Source organism: Macrotis lagotis, chromosome 2 (assembly GCF_037893015.1).
Source record: "Macrotis lagotis isolate mMagLag1 chromosome 2, bilby.v1.9.chrom.fasta, whole genome shotgun sequence".
Lineage (NCBI taxonomy): Eukaryota > Metazoa > Chordata > Mammalia > Peramelemorphia > Peramelidae > Macrotis > Macrotis lagotis.
Genome location: NC_133659.1, coordinates 36,993,093 through 37,007,300, shown reverse-complemented (window position 1 = coordinate 37,007,300; position 14,208 = coordinate 36,993,093). Strand labels below are relative to the sequence as shown.

Below are 14,208 nucleotides of genomic sequence, written 5' to 3'. Positions count from 1 at the left end.
AGGGAATTAATCTAGACTTCATAAAGTCACCAAAGATAAAATCAACAACTGATAGCTACCATACTAACAAAATATGTTTATAGTGAAATTAAAAACCACCACTGTCAGTCATCGGCTTCATCCTATCATCTATTCAATCTTGTTTCTTCTCTGAAGGATAATCTCCATTATTAAATATAAGAATTTAATAGCATATAAGAGACTTAAATCAAAACTAAACAACTAAAACCCAGATATAGAAACTCAAGACAAAAAAATACTTATGAAATAAGTAATCACAAAAACAGTGATTTTTTCCCCCATGCATTTTCTTTTTTTCTTTTTAGTTTTTGCAAGGAATATGGTTGAGTGACTTGCCCAAGGTCATACAGCTAGGTAATTATTAAGTGTCTGAGGCTGGATTTGAACTCAGGTCCTCCTGACTACAGGGCTGGTGCTCTATTCACTGTGCTACTTAGCTTGATAGTATTTTTGATAAGCAAATTGATAAATATTAGTGGATGAGCACTGTGCATGCGGTGCTGTAAAACTGGGCAATTGGGTGGGGTGGTGTTGAGGAGGGTGGAGATCCTTCTTCCCAAGTACTCTATATTCTTAGCATAGATGGTATGCTTATCAAATTTACAAATGCCACAAAACAGATGAAACGATAGGGAGAAATAAAAAATTTTTATGTAGTTTCCACAAGAAACCAGATGTCTGAAAAGGGGGTTTTAATGGGTTTTAAATTCAATAAGTCCAGACTGCAATACTGCATTAAGAAGTCCTGCCTTCTAGGAATAAAAAGTGAACAGGGTCAGATCACATTGGCAATTTGATAGTTGTTCTGGGCAAGGGGAAGAACACCGAAAATCAATCAATATAGTAGGGTGAAGGGCCATGAAAAATTCAAGGAACTGGGTAATGTTTAACCAAGAAGAAAAGCCTGGAGGGTATAGCTGGAAGTGCTACAAGGCGAAGGGTTGTCACATGGAATAAATATTAGATTCATCCTGTTTGGCCCTATTGAGCAGAACTAGGAATAAAAGAAGTAAAGGTTCAGAGGATGATAGAACTAATCACATCATTGTAAGATGATAAACTGAGGCCCAGATAGGTGGAATGATTGAGGCTGAATTCAATTCCAAGTTTTTCTGATTTTAGATCCAGTGTTCTCGTCCCCACACCAGTGTTATCAACCATCATTAAGTCTCCCAGGCTGCATAATGACTTAGAAAACTACAAATTCTCTTTTATTTGTTAAACATTCCCTAATTCTATTTGTGGAGTGCTGGCCCCTCTGCCCTCCACCACACTACCTCTCAGGGCTTGATGGTTGGGGAAACTTCTGGAAAATATCAATATTCAAAAGCAGGTAGGAGGTGGCAGGATCCCTTCAGTGGAGATCTTCAAGTCGAAGTCAGATGACCTTTACTATATGAAACTGTAGAAGGGACTGCCTTGCGTACAGGCTGCTCTCCAGAGCCATCCAATTTTGGTGTTCCATCCATCTGAAGAGGAAGATCTTTTATAATAATTAACCATTCATAATACTTAATCTCAGAACTGGTGACCTGGCGTGTTTGCCATTTGAGCTTCCCAAGTGCCCTGGGAGGTGATCCCTTCTTCAAGTTCCTTATCCCAGTGGGCTGGCAGAAGAGGCCCTTCACAGCCCAGACGCAGCAGGCCTTCCGCCTGTTTTGCTTTGTCGCGCAAGCCACCCCCATATTTCAACTAGATTCCTTCCCCATCTCTTTTCTTTCTTTAAGATTTGGTTTAAGACATCGTCTCATCCAGGAAAGCTCTCCTGGAGGATTCAGTGGGTCAGCGTCTCTGGCCTCCATATTCAGCCTGGGTTCTGGAACATCAGACACTGCTTGTTTAGTCAGGAACCAAAAGAAAAGGCTCCATACACTACACCCAAATATTTATAGCAATATACTGAGAGTAGCGAAGCTCTGGAAAGAACAAAGATGCTAATCAATCAAGGAATGGTTAACTAAATGACAGTAAATGAATCTAATAGAACATTACCATATAGCAGAGACCAAGCTGGTGGAGAAGGGGCAGAAGCGTGGCTAGAGCCCTGACCCTTCTCCCCCCAGTCCCCCCAGGTGGCCACAGCATCTCTAGAACAGCTTCTGTAGTTCCCAGCCCAAAGACAGTAAAGGGAAAACTACTGGTCAAAACAGGGCCCTAGGTATGGCAGAAGCCGACGGGTAATTGTGCTGCCCACACGGTTACAGGGCAACCAGGAGCTAGGCTGGTCCCTGAACCCAGTTCCAAGGCCAAGGCAAGAAAGAGGAGCACAAGCACATGCTGCTGCAGGGAAGCAAGTGTCCTTCCATGGTAAAGAGCAGACCTGCAGTGACCATACCTCTCCCTGGATCACACCACCCTGAAGGTCTCAACACAAAACAAGTTCAAGATTAGAATAGTCTTCCCAATCTTAGTTGAGAAGAGCACCCAATATAAATGGAAAGTTCAAAGACAAGAAACAGATCAAAAAATGAGCCAACAAAAAATACCTTGAACATAAAATGTTATTACAGGAGCAGGGAAGAGGCAAGTCATAAAATAAGAAGGTGAAAATGGCTAGTGAAAAAAAGTCTCATAAACACAGTGAACTGGACTCAAGTCCTACAAGATGTCCTGAAAGAATTAAAAGTAGTAGACAGGAAAATTGGAAGAAATGGGCTATAAAAGAAAGTCAAGATCAAAGTAAGAACACCATTTCAAAAAATATAGCCTCAAAAATAATTGCCTCAATATCTTACTCATACACATTCATTCTCTCTCTCCCCTGCCCCTCTTCCTCTCACTGCTGTATAGAAATCCACCTTGATGATGATGAATGATGTTGGAGGTGGCCTTGGATGCAAGGCTGTCAGGGCGAAGTGCCTTGTACAATGTCACATAGAGATATTAAGTGTCTGACACCAGATTTGAATTCCTGACTTCAGGTTCCAACATCAAACTGCCTTAACCAAAAAGCAAGAGGTGAAGGGGATAAGAAATATTGGGGGAGGGGGGGGGGAGGATATTAAAGGGAGGGTGGATTAAGAGAGGCTGGGGGGGTGGAGAGTAAACATAACTGAATGGAATAACCTCACTCATAAAAAACAGAACCAGACAGCCAAATGATTAGGAACCCAGAATCCAACAATATGTTGTTTAGAAGAGACACGCTTGAAACAGAAAGATATACACAGAGTTAAAGGGTAGAGCAGAATTTACTATATTCTTTAACTTAAGTTTTAAAAACAAAATCAAATACAAGAAACAAAGGGGCAGCCATCATGACTCAGAGAAAGCAAAAGCAAAAAGAGAGCTACTTAGAAGTGACAATAAGGGAAACTATATATTGTGAAAAGATACTGGTCAGCAATTAACAAAAATTTTTATGGCAAGTTCCTCAAGAATATACTGCATTTTTCAAATATATACTGAATGAAGAACTGAGTCAAATTTATAAAAATAAAAATCATTTCTCAATTGAAAAATGGTCAAAAGATATGAACATTTCAGAAGAAATGAAAGTTTTATACACACACACACACACACACACACACACACACACACACACACACACACACAGAAACACACGGGAAAAAATGCTCTAAATCACTATTTATTGAAATACAAATTAAAACAACTGAGGTACCACCACCTCACTCCTGTCAGAAACAACAAATGCTGGAGGGGATAAGCGAAAATGGGTCCACTAATAAAAATGCTGTTGGAGTAGTGAACTGATCCAATATTCTAAAAAACAATTTGCAATTATGACTAAATAGCTAGAAAACTGTACATACCCTTTGACCAGTAATAAATCTAATATCCCAAAGAGATCAAAGAAAAAAAATCTATACATACAAAAATATTTATAGTAGCTCTTTTTGCATTGGCAAAGAACTGATTGTGATGGAATACTATTGTGCTGTAGGAAATGACAAAATTAGTGGTTTCAGAAAAATATGGCATAGACCTATATGAACTGATGATGCAAAGTAAAGTGAGAAGAATGGGGAGATCATGGTACACATTAAAAACAAAGTTGTAACAATGATCAACTGTGAAAGACCTGGCCACTATGATTAATCGATGATCCAAGACAATTCCAAATGCTTCGTGATGAAAAACTGCTAAGCAGCTCTAGAGAGACAACTGATGAACTTCTGGGTATAAACTGACACATAATTTTTTCACTTTATTTTCTCAGTTTCTGAAATGACTAATATGGAAATATTTTATATGATTGATATCATATTACTTCCCAATCTCAGTGGGTACAAAGTAGGGAGAGAATTTGAAACTCAAAATCTGAGCAAAAGAAGAATGGCAAAAATGATTTTTATTTTCAATTACAATAAAAGATAGTTTTAAACATTCATTTCTGTAGTTTTCTTTAATCCTTCCCGGCCCCCCCCCACCCTAAAATGGTAAATAATCTGATATACATCTACAATTGTGTTACATATATTTCCATAAGTCATGCTGTGAAAGAAGAATCAATATATAATAGAGGAAAAACACAAGAAGGAAGAAGCAAACAAATTTAAAAAAGTGAAAATCATGTGCTTTGATCTGTGTTCCGATTCCATTGTTATTTCTCTCTGGCTGCTGTACTATAGAGGAGTTGAGCAGATCAATGCCACTATGTTGCTGTTAGGATGCACGAAGCTCTCTTGGTTCTACTCATTTCCCTCAGCATCAGTTCAAGTAACTCTTTCAAGGTTTTTCAGAAATTTGCCGGCTCATGGTTTCTTATAAAGCAATACTATTCCATACTCTATTCATACGCCCACAGCATGTTCAACCATTCCTCAATTTCCAGTTCTTGGCTACCACAAAAAAGGGCTGCTATCAATAATATTCTTGTATATGTGCATCTCCCCCCCCCCCTTTTTGGGATCTCACTGGGGTGTCCGCAGTTTCACAGCAGTTGGAATATCACTTCAAACTGCTCTCCAGAAAGAGTGATCAGTTCACAACTCCACCAACAGTGCATTAGTGTCCCAGTTTTCTCACATTTCCTCAAACATTTTTATCATTTCCCTTTTCTGTCATATTAGTCAATCTGAGAGGTGTGAGATGGTACCTCAATGTTTTAATTTGCATTTTTCTAATTAGTACTGACAGAGCATTTTTTTTCATATAGCTATACATAGCTTTAATTTCTTCACCTGAAAACTGCCTGTTTGTATAATTTGACCTTCATTAATGGGAAATGTCTTGTATTCTTATAAATTTGAGTCAGTTCTCTATATATTTAAGAAAAAAGAGGCTTTTATTAGAAACACTGGCAATAAAAATTATTTTCCAGCTTTCTGTTTTCCTTCTAATCTTGGTTGTATTATTTTGTTTCTGTAAAAAATATTTAATTTAATATAATAAAAATTATTCCTTTTACGTTTCATAACAATGTTCTCTGTCTCTTCTTTGGTCATAAATTCTTCTCTCCCTAGATCTGACAAGGTAACTAATTCCTTGCTCTTCCAAATGGATTATTCTATCACCCCTACCATGATACCCTAAATCAGGGCTATCCAAAATGTAGCTGCCTGTGGCTTTATCAAAAGCTTTACTAAACCAAGACTAGCTACCACAGAGTTCTCACTAAAAAGGCAAATCAAAATGTACTGTCTACTGTTTCAATTTAATTTAAAACTTTTTAAAGTAAGGTTGGACAGCCCTGTCCTTTAAGTGGGTACTATTTAGACAGGAGGGGAGATCTTGGTCTAGGCCTAGTTGGTGTCCTACTATTTTCCAATTTCCCCAGCACATAGTGGGCTGAAAGATGAGACTGTGGTTCTGCATACCAACCTGGTAGTGGTGACTTGGCAAAATAAAAGATAGGACTTCTCTCTATTGCTTTCTTCAATGGTAAAATTTCTTGAATTGAGGCATTAAAGTGGGAACAATTGTGCTTCTCCTTCCCTGAAAACTACTAGCAGAATCTTATTACTGTTGTAAAAAGGAGAAAACATTGAGACCCAAAAAAAGCATGACTTGAGGAAGACCTAGCTTTAAAAGGCCAAGGGGTCTCTGGTTCCAGGGCCATCTCCAGAGCAGAAAAGTGGGGTGATTTAGTACAGCCCTTCCCCCATTCAATTCACTCCTCATGGTCTTCTTCAAGAAAACAGGACAAACAACCAAAAAATATTTTAAGACCCCAAACAGTGGGTTATAGACTTAGAGTCAGAAGAAACATCAGAAATCCTTTCTTTGAAACACTTCATTTGACAGGAAGTACTCTATCCATCCCAGAGTCCTGCCTCTTTCCACCAGGCCACACTGTGATTATGCGCACCAATATGTAAGAGATGGCATTAATAAGGTGACAATATTTTGTCTGTCTTCTTTCCTTTCAAAAAAAATTTTTAAAGTATTCATTCTTCTTCCCCATTTCTTACACTGGGAAGTAAGAAATAATTATTTTAAGCCCCAGATAATCTGAATCTAAATCAAAACTATAATATGATTTGAAGTAATGAAACAAAGTGCAATAAGTAAAAGTCAAATATTTTTTAAAGATATTGTATTTTAGGGGGCAGCTAGGCGGTGCAGTGGATAAAGCACGGGCCCTGGAATCAGGAGGATCTGAGTTCAAATTCAACCTCAGACACTAAATAATTACCTAGCTGTGTGGCCTTGGGCAAACCACTTAACCCCCACTGCCTTGCAAAAATAAAATAAAAATAAAAATAAACATTTTTAAAAAAGATGCGTTTTATTTTTTTAAGACACTTCAGAGTCCTGTTACACTAAGATAGAGCCTGACACTTAACCATGTCTATTAGCAGCTCAGTAACAGAGTCAGTGCTGACTGATGGGGCTACCAAACCCTGTTTTCTAACATCATGTGCTGTTCCTGGTTGACTGAAATATCAATTTTGATTTGTGTAGATAGATGTATCTTGATCAAGGGCATGGAGCTATTTATTCATTTTTATTTAAGTAACACATTAATTCCACAATGATCAAGAACCAAAATTAATGAACCAATAAGATTGCTACTAGAAAGATTAAAGGAAACCATATATTTCAGTCACTTAAAAATAATAAGGGAAGGTAATATGTTCCTGCTATGAAAGTGGGAACCTACACATAAAATTTCCTTTATTTTAGGTTAGAAAAGACTGAGGTTTTCAATATTGATTCAAACAAATGCTATTTTTAAAAATGCTATCATGAATCATAAAACACTTTTACTTATTAGATAGTATTAAAAACTAAAATATCATAGAACTAATGAAGATAATGCCTACAGGAAAGGAAGGTTTTAAAATGGCTTGTGGGGGGGCAGCTACGTGGCACAGGAGGATCTGAGTTCAAATCCAGCCTCAGACACTTAATTGCCTGTCTGTGTGAATTTGGGCAAGTCACTCTTAACCCCACTGCCTTAAATAATAAAATAAGCACATAACTGCTAATTATTAGGCCCAAAGCTTAAAAGATATATTTTAAGTGTAAAGTGAGCTTCAAAAAAATGCCTATCTCTAATAGTACAAACTTTTTTTCCTAAATGAAACAGTAATAGGGGCAGGAAGAATTTTCTAGGACCCAGAACTGAAATCTGCTTACAAAGCTGCCTCATATGATTTTTAAATGTTATGTAAATTATATGACTGTTTCATCAAACAGAACTCTGGTATTACTGGTATCATATAAACAGAACATTAGTCAAGAAATCTCCAATGCTCAAAAAGGACAAAAATTCAAATAAAATATTTAAAATTTTATTATAAATTTGTGGATCATATGAACCTATTGATAATGTTATTTTTTCATCTGCCTTCCCTCTAAGATTATCTCTGAGGCAGATAGGTGGCACAACAGAGCTGCTGGCCTTGAAGTCAGGAAGACTCATCTTTCCAAGTTCACATCTGGTTTCAGTCCACTTACTAGATATATGTGACTTTTTCAATTTAAATCTGTTTGCCTCAGTTTCCTCATCTGTAAAATGAGTTGGAGAAAGAAATGGCAAATCACTCCGGCATCATTGCCAACACAGAGTTGAACAAGACTAACAAAGACGTGTGTGTGCGCACATATAAATGCACAGAAGCACACACATACACATATGGAAAAAACTTGGCTGTACATTGTTATTTGTATGTAGTCTCCTCCATAAGCCCTTAAAGGGCCATGTTTTTTACTTTCCTTTGAATCCTCAGTCAGCCTAGATGTTTAAAAAAAAAAAAAAGACTGATTGGACTAACTTGAAAAAAAAGCTAGAGGGCAGAGGCCCTATTTTGCAATTGAGTCAAAGTATTTTATTATTACCATTGTATTTACTATATTAGAAAAAAAGTCTATAGCAAGAGTAATTTAAACTCATTTGATATTCTCTTACCTTGCTTTAATTCACAATTAAATCTTGATTAAAGAATCTTCTGGAGAAAAAACAGTTCTTTATAACAAACCCCACAATTTAAAAGAAAATTTCATTTACCAGTGTCTAAATGTCTAAATAGATATTCATGCGCTGAAAATAGATTTCAGCTGCAGGTAAACTGGTTAAGACCTAAGCAAAACTAGAAGTCTACAAAGATTCATAACCTCCTAAGTCTTTTCCTGCCCCCTTTTCCTTCCCATAGCAAGGTTGAGTGGTTTGATCTTCTCTGGCTTTGCTCCATCTCCTCCCTCTTACAATATGCAAACGATTAAGTAGGTATCATTTGTATTAGATTAAATATACTTCAATGCAATAATTTCTAAATGTCTAACTCTACCAACATTTTTATTATAAGCCTCTTATTTCTTAAATGGGTCACAAAAATAGTTGAAAAGTACATAGAAATAATCCAGTCCAATCTTCTCCTTTTGAAGATGGAAAAATGGATTAACCAAGTGACCTATTTGTTGCCCATGGTCAAACAACTATTCCCTAACTGGCAGAGTATAATTGGAATTGTCTGAAAGACTCCCATCTAGCAGTATTTTCATGATTGCAGTAGAATGAAAGGTGCTAAATCAAGATTTGGAGCTAAAAAGGACCTTAGAGATGATTTAGTCTCACCTATTCATTTTTTAACAAAAGAAGCCAAATCCAGGAAAGTTAACTGCCTTACCTAGAGGAATATAATTAGTAGTAGGCTTAGGTCTACTAAATTAACTGACTAAGTCCATTGCCTTAAAATCACAGTAAACCATCCTGCAAAACTAGCCCCAGGGAGGAGTCCCATATTTAGTAAATTCTAATGGGTAATGCACTAATACATTTTAGGTTGATCTCACTTGTACCAATAGATTCTTAAGTTTCTTTAGTCCCTTCTTAGTCTATTACTCTGCTCAGCTTCACCACATCTCTCAACTAAATCCCAATATTCCTTTGGAGTTCACTACTACTTTTAAACTACAATAAAAAGAACTCATGTGTATATACCATTCCCAGAGTGGAGTTTCCAATTTCTGCTTCCTATTGCTTCAATACCTTTTTTCATATTACAAAAGGCAGCAACTTCCTCCTCAAAATATTAGTAAAATATACACTAGTTCACCTAACAACCAAAGAAGGAAATGAAATATAAATTTAATTCAAAAACAGACTAAGTCTAAGTCTTAGGATTAGGAGAAGTGAGCAAAATAGGAAGAGGAAAGAAAAAGGAAATGATCTAAAAGGGAAGAGAAAAAAGGACAAGACTTTTATATCAGTCAGTGACCCTCCAAAATTCTTTGATTACATGGTTAGACATATATATGAATGCATACTTAATAAAATATATGTATATGTACCCTGTACTTATAACATATTATGTACATTATAAGACATACATAAATTTTAAAGGATAAGGTAAAGGTAAAATGAACAATTTAAAATGCATTAATGGCATAAAAAAACCTTTTTAATTTCACATAATGTTTTAGTAAGAACAATTTGAATATACTTTGTTATTTTTGAAAAACCTTTGTATGTATCCTAAGGAATAGGGACAGGAATAAATAGCTTATCAGTAATTATTCAGTTAACATATTCAATGTGATTGGCCAAGCAGGTAAATTTTTTTATACAATACTTTTTTTTAATTGAAGAATACTCAATATAAAAAGCCAGTTAACAAAATAACGTTTCCATAGGAGTCACATTTCCATGTATACATGTATAAAAATTAAGTAAAAATGTACATAAGTAAGTAAAGAAAGTTTACTTAAATTCATTGCTTTCTTTATAGGATTATTTTACTTGAATTATTTCAGTTGTATTTTTAAATGAGTTTGAGAAATAGTAAAAAAGATGAGTTTGGTTGAACTATAAGTGTGCAAGGAAAATAACTTTAGGTTGGAAAGAAAGTAGATTTTACAGGTCAATGTTAAACCTGGGTTCTTAGAAGTATGGCGGTACATCTGAAACAGAAAAGACTGAAAACGAATGGTTTGGGAGAAAAAGGTATAAACTGATATCTGCAATATGGGTTGTAACCCATCTAGGCCTATTCATACTGAAAGACTCGCATAGTCCAACCCGAACTGAAAAGGAAAGGTGATGACAGCTAATACTCAATTGTCACTACCCCTTGAGGGGGACCCTCCTGCAACCAAAAATGATGGTGGGGAAGAGGGAATAGGTTTCTGGGGTAGAAGATATTTTTCCACACGTCTGGGTGTGGAAGGTGGAGAGCTTGGATAGTACAAGAAAGGGTCAAGTGACAGAAAGTAGGAAAATAAGAAAGAGTAGGTGTGCTTGTGCTGAATACCAGCTCTATGATCAAGGGGAAGGCATGATCCAGTCCAAATTCTCACTCTGGGAAGTAGTTTATCATACCAATTCAGTTCAAGCAATAAACTTAAAATTAGAGAACACCTTTAGACTAAAGAATAATTTATATCAGGATCATTAAGGTAATAAAGAGCTACATTAAAAAATAAAAGTAGAGAGTTAAAATATTTCAATATATTACAAAAGCCAATATTGTTGACAGACTTAGTTTAAAACTTTATCTGGCAAGGCTGGATTAAAAGCCAATTTTAAGGTTTACAAAGCATTTCACATATATGGACATGTATGTATGTGTGTGTGTGTATATATATATATATATATATATATATATATATATATATATATCCAAACATTGAACCAATTTGTTTCCATTTTATCATTTCAAAATAATTTCCCTAATTTCTCAAAAACAAGTGCTACATTATATTTTAACAAAGAGATTCCTGTCTCTGAAATATGTAAATAAAATTATTCTCATTATAAGTTCATTGCACATGGCTTTGACAGTTACATAACCCATAATTAGACTGACATTCAAAACAAGTAAACTGTAATCAATTTGGGAAAGGATAGAGAAGATATATATATGTCAATTTAAGGATCACTGCTTATCAAAGAAAACTGTCTACATATCTGTATATGCTTTTGAATTTGGACATATAGTAAGAGAAAGAAGATTTACCAAACAGACTAGCTTGCTGGGATCTATAATAAACATACCTGCACCATGCACGATCAAAAGTACTGTCTTCTACGCAAAATTACCTAAGTGACTAGAAAGGGCAAGAGTTCTTATAAATATACTGCAAATGGCCTAAGCTTCACAAGAATATTTATTTAAAAAAATAAAATAGGTTCTTTTTAGAAACAAAATGGGGAAAAGTAGGTATTCCATAAAGATGACTTGTGTGAGCTGGGTGAAGTGTGATCTCTAGACCTGACATTCCTGCTCTACAACCTTACTTTCTGGTATGAGTTTGGAGAGTCACCTAAACTCAAGGACCTTTCTTTTCCTCAGTAAAAGGGCTAGACTGAATCAGATAGCTTCTGAGATTCCAGATGTCTCTAAATCCTTGGTCCTATGAAAAATGTTCACTGCATTAGCTTAATTTAACTGGGAAGGGGGTGGGGTGTTAAGTTAGCCATAATGAGTCTGGAGAGAGTATTTAGAGCCAGGCCCTCTTCTTTTGAAAAGGCAAGAGGCTTGAACCTCTCAGCTCCTCTGAATTTAACACCTATTATCACTTTCCTTCAGATTTCTACGTTACACAGATCATTCCCTAAACCTAAAATACAATCTTGTGATTTGAATAGCACAATTCTGTTGAGAAGTTTCAAAGCTTACAACATTACCAATAAAGAGAATTTAAAAGTCTAGTTGACAAAGTGGTAATTAAAGTGTTTTACCCACAAAACTGTAAAAGGCTCAATACTAAATTAGGCTTCTGATGAAGGCTGGAAGAAAAGGTGGTAAAACACACCACTGAACAGCTGTTAGACACAACATTTGATTCAGGGTATTTTATGTTCATTACTTTGGATGCGCAATCAATAATGAAAGTTAATGATTTAAAGTTTTTTTGCTAAAATCTTTGTGCTAAATAAATGAACAACAAGCTAACATCTTAGTCATTACAAGCAAAAAGATGCTGAAACAATGGAAAACTCCTAAGTTATCAGACAATCCTTTATCTACCAAAATATTTTAAATGGTTTCAGAAACTTGATTATAATAATGACAAAAAACCCAACCCACTCTCTTATCAAAAAGCAAATTATCTTTGTCAATAGACAACTAATAAAGCAGACACCCAATAAACGGTGTTAAGAGAACATCAAAACTAATGAGATTCAAAGCCTATTAGACAGCAGTCAACTATTCAAACACAAGGTCTGCATTTTTTTGAAATAACTCAATTTCTGCTCCAGACAAACAATTCAACATCATGTTTTTTAGCAATCTGAGGACAAATTTCTACTATTAGTGACATTCATTTTAGGGTTTCATTTATTACAACACTTAATAAAATCGCTTTCCATATTATGTAACTTCCATATAAAATCTAATGTATTCAAACTATAACCTGGAACAAATTCTCCCCCAAAGTAAGGCTGACTTATCTTCAGTCGTCATTAGCCAAAATACACAAAAGGTTCTGTTATAAGGAAGAAATAATTGGTGCACAACTAAGCAATGTCATCTCTTTTATTTCATTACAACACTAATGAAAGATCTAGAACCAAAAATTAATGAAATTGAGATTCTGATTCTGTGAAATAGTACAAGATACTACAAAGACATTAATTGATTCAATTTTTATAAGATGTATTTTTTTTTCCCTTTGCATGATAGAAAAAGGGGATCAGTGGTGACCTGAAAAACTTAATCTTGATAACAGACTAATACTTTCCCCACTGATTATGTCTTTTGGGTAAAATATTTGGTTCTACACCAATAAGATCTTCCAAAAACTGCTGTTCCACTGACTTTTTCTCTCTAATACCAGCCTTCAAAGTTTTCAAAGTATTTTAATTTAGACAAAAGTTTTTCTTCTCAGAAAGATTTGTTGTACAAAAAGAATTCAATGATGATGAGCACTAATTTGTTCTAATATGCAAAGAACTATGCTTTATAATCATCCATTCAGTAGTGCTTTTAAAAGAAGACCAGTTTAGATGGAACAGGTGATTCCAAGCGAAATACTGTTTTTATTCTGTATGTTCTATCAAGTATTTATAAAATTCTTTTAAAAAACATACATTTAATTATAAGCTTCCTCTTACCTGACGGCACAGTCAAATCCATTTTTTGTGGCTGATACATCAATGGACCATCTTCGTCTAATGGAAGAACACATTTCTGAACAAATCTTTTTCTTGCAGTTTGATTATGAATCTTTTGAGGAGAAATATCAGTATTCCTTTCTTCTCCCAACCTTTTATTTTTCAGAAGTTCTATCAATGTAAGAGACTGGTTTTTTTTCCCACTGGACAGTTCAGGTTTAGTTTCATCAGATTCACTTAGGAAACTCAGCCCTTCTTCCCCTGATGCAGACACTGATACAGCTTCAGTCTTTAGGCCATTATGGTATGCTTCAAGAGGTATAACATTTTCAGATAAAAAGTCATCACTTGATGCAAGTTTCTGAGCTACAAATGGTCTGGGAATAATACGGCGACTGTTCAATGCCTTTAAAATTTTTGCATATTTTTCTTCATTTTGCATCATCTCATTTAGAACACAAATTGGAGATTTATGAGCATCCCATTTAGTTTTTCCAAGTCTTTTCAGGTGTCCTCTCACATGATTTGATAACCCAATTTTAGTATCAAACCAACCACCACAGAGCTGACAAGTGTGCTCAGAAGCAGATTCAGACTTCTCTACAGCTAGAGGGGAAAAAAATGTGACGAGTCAAAGACTTTAGATTGCTAGTCTATTTACCCTAAAATCAATTACTCTGGAAACAGAACACGCATGCTCTCATAAACAGAAACAAAAGCAA

General features: G+C 35.4%; 1 protein-coding gene across 4 annotated transcripts in view; it reads right to left on the bottom strand.

Moving 5' to 3' along the window:
- The window catches only part of ZNF644 (zinc finger protein 644), a 105,406-nt gene that overhangs the window by 16,104 nt on the left and 75,094 nt on the right, over positions 1-14,208 (bottom strand). For 3 of the 4 annotated variants that reach the window (XM_074221697.1, XM_074221698.1, XM_074221696.1), the window contains one exon: positions 13,487-14,092. The exons of the other annotated variant lie outside the window; for it this stretch is intronic. In XM_074221697.1, coding sequence (XP_074077798.1) covers positions 13,487-14,092 — 606 coding nt within the window. The remainder of the gene's footprint in view (positions 1-13,486; positions 14,093-14,208) is intronic. 4 annotated transcript variants of the gene reach the window in all.